Here is an 8,110-nt window from a genome sequence, read left to right as displayed (position 1 = left end):
GTGCACTGTGCTGAGTGCTTCCTCACAGCCTCCTGCTTGTCCTTGATCTGTATCAAGTACCGGAACTCCGTGGTGTCCTTGCCAGAACCTGCCACTCGCTGGACCTTAGCCCTCTTAGCCTCCAAAACCCTTCCTCCATACCTTACCCATTCTCAAGTGTCCTGTTGAATAACAGAACAGAGATTAATACAACGAAGCAATTTGCCGACTTAGGGATTTTGCCTGTTTTTCTTTTGCTTTCTCATATTAAAAAAATGCAAAGACCATATAATAATGTTGTCTGGAAATGAGCTCGTGTTTCTCTTTCCGCAGATTTATAATGAAAGTAGACGTCATTTTCTCTTTCTGAGCTTTATATTCTGTTTCCTCGTGTAACGATCTCCATAAAAATCACATGTTATAGTTACTGTAATAGCTTTTAGATATTGATATTTAGAAAATGAGTTGTTCATTTTAACTCATTTTCCCCCCAAAGGTAGATTAAGGAAATACTGTGATTTACATATAGCAACTTATAATTTTAATAGACACAAATAGGAAATTTACAGTATTGAACGTTCACGTTTATGTTACAAGGAGTTGTAGAGTAGACAATGAGGAGAGTAAATTTGAATTCAAAGGTTGAATTTCAGTTCTACTGCAATTTCTAGTTTAAAATATGAATAAAGTTGCAACAAGTACAAAAACTGTCAAACTGGGTACAGACACTTTGGTACCCAGACCAGGAGGGGTGCTGGGGGTACCCAGACCAGGAGGGGTGCTGGGGGTACCCAGAACAGGAGGGGTGCTGGGGGTACCCAGAACAGGAGGGGTGCTGGGTGCCAAATAAACTTGTGGAGGAATAAACTTCACAGCCTGTGCGATGTTGGAGACCTCGGAGGAGAGACTGGCTTCATTGTCAGCCTGGATTGCAATGTAGACTTGGGTGCCATTTTCTATTTTAAAAGTTTCTGGTTTGAATTTAAATGTTTCTTTTGAGCCAGCCTCTTTAGGCATTAGACCGGAAGTATTCACTAAAGTAGAGTTGCTAAAATCTTCTTGGAGAGCCAGAGAATGCCCACTCATCCTGATGACGTATCTATATGCTAGAAAAGAGAAACATCACGTACGTTAGAGTGGTGAGGATGCGTCTCTGACTCTTCTCTGGGGCTGCAGTCTTCCACCCAGAATCCAGGCTTCTTTTTAGAAAGACACAGAAAGAGCAGAACTCTGCTTTAAATTAGAGCAAGGTACACATAATATTCATGTGGAGTAAAAGCTTAAGTCCATAAGTATCTTCTATTTTCTTTCCTTTTCTCTTTCTGTTAATTAAATTGAAAGAAGGAGTGATGGGGAGCACTCAGAGAAGCACAGGTACAGGGAGGACGGAAGGGCAAGAGTCAAAGGTCACAGACGCCAGATGAACAGTAAGCAGAGGCCCAGGACCTCTTCCCTCCTCAGCTAGCACCTTGGTTCTATACGGTCATCTTTCTCATCTCCAGTTTTTAAAGTGTAAAACAGAGATTTAGTCATTTGATTAATTTAACACGAAGTTTTCTGACTACCGATATTCTGATAGTGATATTTGTAAATGGTAATGAGTAAAAAGTGTTTAGAACAGTGAGGTAAATTGGTAATTAATGGGTGACTGAATGTTAGCTCTTGTAACTATTGTTTTATCAAGAAAAGAAAGGAAGATTCCTGTGCAAGTATTACATTCCATACTGATTTTAGAAATCAACAGAAATGGACCCAGAATGTCTTATGAATTGTGAGGATAAAATATTTATAACTCTTATTTGGTATGAAAACTTTATTTTTTATGTTTTTAGGTAATGTTGGAAATACTTAAAATATGTGGTACATAACTTTGATTTTTTTTCTCCCATAATTAAATCCTCTGATTAACATTTAGTTTCATGTTAAGTCCCTGGATAAGTCCTGGCCATTCCACTATTATTCACAAATCCTTGTTTTTCATTTAGGTGAATCTATCTATGTGTCATCTATCTATCTATCTATCTGTCTGTCTGTCTGTCTGTCTGTCTGTCTATATATCTATCTATCTATCATCTACCTATCTTCTATGTATCTATCAACCTATCATCACCTATATAGGTGTATCTATCCATCTATCATCTATAATCATCTATGTACCCATGTATCCATCTATCCTCTATCTATCCATCTATATATTTATTATATCTATCTATCTATCATCTATATATCTCTATCATCTATCAATCATCTATGTACCTATGTAACTATGTATCTATTTATCCTCTACCTATCTGTCTGCCTGTCTGCAGTTATCTGTTTACCTGGTGTATTTTGTACTTTGTTGACTTTAAAGAGCTAACCTTGTGACAGAGACTCTGACAGTATTTTCAGGTTCAACAGTAATTGAATAAAATTGAGCAAAGACAGAAATACTTAGAAAATTGCCCTTTGTTGGGACAAAAGGATACAAGAGAATAGTGCTATTTCATCTGTCCATTTAATTTAAATAGCTCAAACTGAGACAGGCAATTTGATAAACAATCTGAAAAAAAAAAACTGGGTTGGAATTTTAAGTTATTAGAACAGGAATAATTTGGGTCAGTTAGTATCTTTTGAGGTTTCAGTTTTTATATTTAAATATAAGTGAATAGTGGGTTACTGTTATTTATTCCATACGTGTTACCCGGAAATAAGACATTAAAGAAGCTTTAGAAAAATGAAAGGTAATGAGGTTTCTTTAATAACATTTTAAAGTTCGCCATCAGACTCACCTCTTCCCTTATCGAGGACCTTGCCAGGGGCCGTCCATGTAAGGTGAATAAGATCACCTATAAACTCAGCCTCCAGGTCTGTGACTTTACTGGGTGGGAACACATGAGCGTGGTCGCCATCAGGGGGCGCTCCAGACACAGTAAACGACCCTCCAGAGGTTAGTCTGCTGAAGTCTTCCACTGTAGCTTCTGTGGCTTCTTCTGGGACTTCCGGTCTGGCTGGATTCAGTACAATTTGATCTACATCCCCACAACAAGCAAACAAAAACAAATACATTATAACTTTTATGTTGTCATGTCTGTTCTTGTAAATTAATCTTGCAGGTACTCAGTGCAGATATTGAAAAGCTTGTTTGTTTTAACATCATTTTGAAGCGGACGAGGGCACGTGACATTTTAGTTAAGCTGTATTTTAATCTTTTCCTTATCTCATACTCGTCTGTGAATTTTTTTGCGGGCAAGAACTGTGTTTTATCCGTATTTGTAGCTCTAGCATCTAGCACAGAGCTTGCTTCATAGACGATGCTGAGTGAAGTGCTTAACGTGTAAGTGGAGTGAATTGAGGGGAGTGGTTACAAAACATGCATAAACGTGTCTATGAATCCATTGCCCAGATTTGCTTTTGGGACATACCAATGGTGACCTCTGTTATGCTTTTGATCTTCCTTATATTTATTTGACCTAAACCAGACATTTCTATTTGAATGTTACTTACCATTTTCAACGTAGCCAGGTATATAGAGAGACTTATTCTTTTGTTTCAGATTTAGTTTAGCCATGTTCTTTCTTGCCTGGGCACTGACTTTTAAGCTGTATCTGCCATTTCCATGGAAGTCTGTGAAATATCTTGAGTAGATGCCATCATTTTTGAGTGTGTCAGCACCTTGGCATTGAAATGTAAGAGTTAGTCGCCTGGTAAGTAAAAATGAGAGTTGTAACTGTGAGTACTGGGCAATGGTTTCTTAGTTAAGGTGGCACAATTTCAAGTACAGGAGTTCTAGGGTCACACTATATTGTTTCAAAGTTTGTCTTGGTCACATGATAACCCTACGATTATGGAAGAATTCTTAGTAGGTGTTCAGTCCTTTTTTTTTGTGGTGCTCATTTAAATAATGATTGTGGCTCCTATTTCATATAAGAAGCTTTTCAAAATAAGAAAATATAAAGATAGCCGGGCATGGTGGCGCACACCTTTAATCCCAGCACTTGGGAGGCAGAGGCAGGTGGATTTCTGAGTTTAAGGCCATCCTGGTCTTCAAAGTGAGTTCCAGGATAGCCAGGGCTACACAAAGAAACCCTGTCTCGTAAAAATAAAAAACAAAAAGCAAAAACAACAACAACAAACAAAACAAAAACAAACAAACAAACAAAAAAGAAAACAGAAAACAGAAAAAAGAAAAAGAAAATATAAAGATAACAAAGTGGATTAAAACACTGCCACCGGAAGTGAGAAAAATGGTCCTCGAGTTCCTTCCATGGTTCAAGAAAAACCAATGAACTTTAAAGATGACAGTGGTACTTGTTGGCATTTTGTTTAAACTTTGCCCCACAGTTACCTGGCAACAGCCAGGTGTGTCTGACTCACTATAAATGGGGCTGCTTGCCCCCTCCTCTCTCTCTTGCTCTTACCTTCCTGCTCCTGCTGTGCTCTCTCCCCATTCCCTTCCCGCCCCTCCATGTCCTCATGGCCCACCCTCCTCCCCTCCTCTCCTCTCCCCTCCCCTCCCCTTACCTCCCTCTGTTCCCCCCTCCCTTTCTCTGCCCGTTCTAACCTCATAACTCCCCTTCCCATGCCCTGAATAAACTCATTCTATACGATGATTCCATCCTGTGGGTGGTGTGGCTGGTCCCTCAGGGGAAAGGGGTGCCTCCGTACGGGCCCGTGGAGCACCCCCTTCCCCCACACCTCACCACACATCCACCAGACATATCCTCCCTCTCTTTATCTTTTCAGTGCTTACAGCTGGGCAGAGGTTTAACACATTGCAGCTAGATTTCGTTCACTTTGAAATACAGTTCTTAAGTGTACAGAGGGACACTGAGATAGAACCCAATGAAATAATTTTAAGTCCCATGGCACCCATTACCTGCCCCGTTGTCCCAGAGCTCCAGGGTGACTTGATTTCCATTCTCAGCTTCTATGACGGCTGTGACATTGGCTCCCAGAACAGGCAAAAACCCTTGGCTGACCCTTGCATACACAATCATCCGGCTAGGGTACTGGGCTGTGCTCTGACTCATGTGAGCGGTGGCGATGACTGGGAGTGTGGTGGGACTTCTTGCTCGAGTGGTCACTGTCACTGTTAGCAACTGAGATGTGGCACCCTTATTTAAGAGGCTGTAAGTCCAAGTGCCTGTCTGAAAAAATAAATTCCCTTTAAGAGCTTTGCTAGTGTTTTCCTCCTCTGTACTTAGGGTATATAATTACTTAGAAGTTTAAAAAGAAAGAGAGTAAGGGCTTTTGTGATGTTGGGAGTGGAGCCAGGGCATCTGCAAGCTAAGCTGGTGTACTGTCGAGATATTGACCCAGTCTGAATAGTATCTGATTTAGTAGACGAACAATGTGGGTATGAATCCTGTGTTCTATGAAGCTTACTTTTAAGAAAAATTACCTATTACTGCTTTAGTGTTGGAAACAGAGGATGCCTTTACTTTCTAACATAAATGGATAACTCACAAACACAACAGAACAGACCTACCTCGGCAATGCCTGGGATCCGAAGGCGAACAGAGAAGATATTTAGCTTATCTTCTTGGAAATCAGAGGTAGTGTAGTTTTTTCCTTTTGGATCTTGAAGAATGATTTCTGGCTTTTTTACTGTCCAGGTGATAACAAAGAATGTGTCATTGCCAATGGTACTGTCCACAGGTACTGTACCGTTTATCCATGCCCCTGCTCCGACATTGAAGGCTTTGCTCTCCAACTGTAACAGAAATTTATATAGGATGCAAAAACCTCTATGTTACTACTCTGGAATTTTTTTTTTTTTTTTTTTTTTTGAGACAGGGTTTCTCTGTATAGCCCTGGCTGTCCTAGAACTCACTCTGTAGACCAGACTGGCCTCGAACTCAGAAATCCACCTGCCTCTGCCTCCCAAGTGCTGGGATTAAAGGCGTGCGCCACCACGCCCGGCTTCTATTACTTTGGAAATTTAAAGTTAAGGTAGTTCAGTGTAATTTTGAAATTTCAAAATTCTTTTCAGTTAAAATAATAGACCAATTAAATTTTTTTTCAGTAAAAACAATATGTTAGGAAAAATTTAAATTGCTAAAATTAAATTTGTAAAAATTATGAAGATTAAAAATAATGGAAGGAATAAAGGACTGCAGGAGACAAGGTATGTTTAAGCCATGGGAGACCAAGTTCAACGGGGAAGTGTTTCTTCTATCCAATGGAGTCATTTTTAAGTTAGTGTGGTGGTCTTAATAGGTAAGGTCCCCATAGACTCATGCTTGTATGCTTGGCCATAGGACATGGCACTATTAGGAGGTGTGGCCTTGGTGGAGAAGGTATGGGTGGTGGGCATAGAGGTCTCTTATGCTCAATCTTATCATTCTGATGCCTGCTGATCAAGGTGTAGACCTCTCAGCTAGCTACCTCTCTAATACCATTTGTCTGGGTATCACCATGTGTCCGCCATAATGATAATGGACCAAACCTCTACAACTGTAAGGCAGCCCCAATTTAATGTTTTCCTTTATAACAGTTGCCTTGGAGCCAGGCGTGGTGCCACACGCCTTTAATCCCAGCACTTGGGAGGCAGAGGCAAGCGGATTTCTGAGTTCGAGGCCAGCCTGGTCTACAAAGTGAGTTCCAGGACAGCCAGGGTTACACAGAGAAACCCTGTCTCGAAAAACAACAACAACAAAAAAACAAAAAACCAAAAACCAAAAAACCAAAAACCAAAAACCAAAAAAACAAACAAACAAACAAAAAACCAAAAAAAAAAAAAAAAAAAGAAAGAAAAAAAGAGTTGCCCCGGTCATGTTCTGTACAGCAATAAAACCTTACCTAAGACAGCTAGGGAGGAATAGCTAATAATTAGCACGATGGGTGTCTATTGAAACAGTGAGAAGACAAAGGGTTTTGCTGACCTGCAGAGCCTGCTGCGAGATGCTGCCACTTTTAGATGAGATCCCACTGAAAGCATCAATCAGGCCATTCACGTCTTCGTTGGCATAAAAGCGAAGCCCTCCTAAAGGGGAGTTTTAAATGGGAAAATCCTGTTTACTCTGTGAGCTCAACAATCTACTGAAGAAGCTACTTAGATCTTTAGTTACAGTCCACCGAAGATTGCTTTTCCAGATCCTTAGGGTTGTAGTGTTCCAAGTGGAATTTACCTACTCAAAGTGTGTTAAGAACAAAGGGAAACCCAAAGAACTTCAGTTATTTGTTTGATTAATCAGTCACCAGAAAGGAGTGCAAGTTATTGTAGCAATGCCTGGATATGACACAATTAATACCACAACAGTGAAATTCAAGCCAGCTCTTAAAAGTTAGTGGATTATTTTCTGGTTGGATCAAAACTGCGTCGATGATAATGAGATACTGACTGTTTAGAATGGAGGGAAAATTGATGTATTGTAGAAAATAGATAATGGAGACATTAAAGGACAGAAGGAGATTATTTGCATGTAAGAAGCCAAGAAAGAATACGTTGGAGAGAAACGACTGCCTAAAGTATGATATTCATTACACACTTATGTAACTACTAGATGGCAGAAAGCCCGTCTAGAAGACTACTGAAGGAGCCACACAGGGGCTGATGTGGTCAGGCTTAGACTGTGTTAGGACGAGATAGAAATACCCCACGGTGGAATGAGTCCTGAATGGCAGTCTTCTGCAAATCATGTCTAGCCTCTGGGTTTCCATTTGTTCCTCCATAAATCTGGATGCCTAAACATTTTCTGTTGAATCGAATGGTATTTTTAAGCTGAGAAATAATTTCGGATGCTGCTGGGAGTCGTAGAACAAGGCTAAGATTAGTGGTATCAGTTGAAATTAGGCAAAGAATAAATGGTGACAAAGATAACGAGCACCATGAGCCGTTGGTATACGGAAGCTGCAGGGGAGGGGAAAAGAACCCAAGGAGCAAGAGGCAAAGATTAACTTTTAGACAGGGAATTTTTGAGCAGTTTTCTGTTTGTGGAGAAAGATCATGTACGGCAGAAAGACAACCAGAACATTTTCTATTCAATCCCTGTTCCAAGTTGTACCTGTCATGTTTGACAGAGTCTCCAGTTCTCGAGCAGCAGAAGGCCCCAGGGCGATGGTGTGGATGATGGCTCCACTGTGTTTGACCTCCTCAAAGCAGGAACTTATTCCATTATCTTCTCCATCTGTTAGCAATACGATCTCA

General features: G+C 40.3%; 1 protein-coding gene across 1 annotated transcript in view; it reads right to left on the bottom strand.

The window, feature by feature from the left end:
- Positions 1-555: 555 nt before the first annotated feature.
- LOC110291494 (calcium-activated chloride channel regulator 3A-1-like) overlaps positions 556-8,110 on the bottom strand; it is a 19,991-nt gene continuing 12,436 nt past the window's right edge. The window contains exons 8-14 of the mRNA XM_085835247.1: positions 7,968-8,110; positions 6,846-6,946; positions 5,450-5,674; positions 4,838-5,108; positions 3,466-3,633; positions 2,751-2,990; positions 556-1,085 (exon numbers count right to left, since the gene is read on the bottom strand). The exon at positions 7,968-8,110 is cut by the window's right edge and continues 35 nt beyond it. Coding sequence (XP_085691373.1) covers positions 652-1,085; positions 2,751-2,990; positions 3,466-3,633; positions 4,838-5,108; positions 5,450-5,674; positions 6,846-6,946; positions 7,968-8,110 — 1,582 coding nt within the window. The 3' untranslated portion in view covers positions 556-651. The remainder of the gene's footprint in view (positions 1,086-2,750; positions 2,991-3,465; positions 3,634-4,837; positions 5,109-5,449; positions 5,675-6,845; positions 6,947-7,967) is intronic.

Source organism: Mus caroli, unplaced genomic scaffold (genome assembly GCF_978045245.1).
Source record: "Mus caroli unplaced genomic scaffold, Mus_caroli_1 scaffold_3, whole genome shotgun sequence".
NCBI lineage: Eukaryota > Metazoa > Chordata > Mammalia > Rodentia > Muridae > Mus > Mus caroli.
Note: the sequence above shows the minus strand (reverse complement) of the source record. Positions and strands in the feature narration are given on the sequence as shown.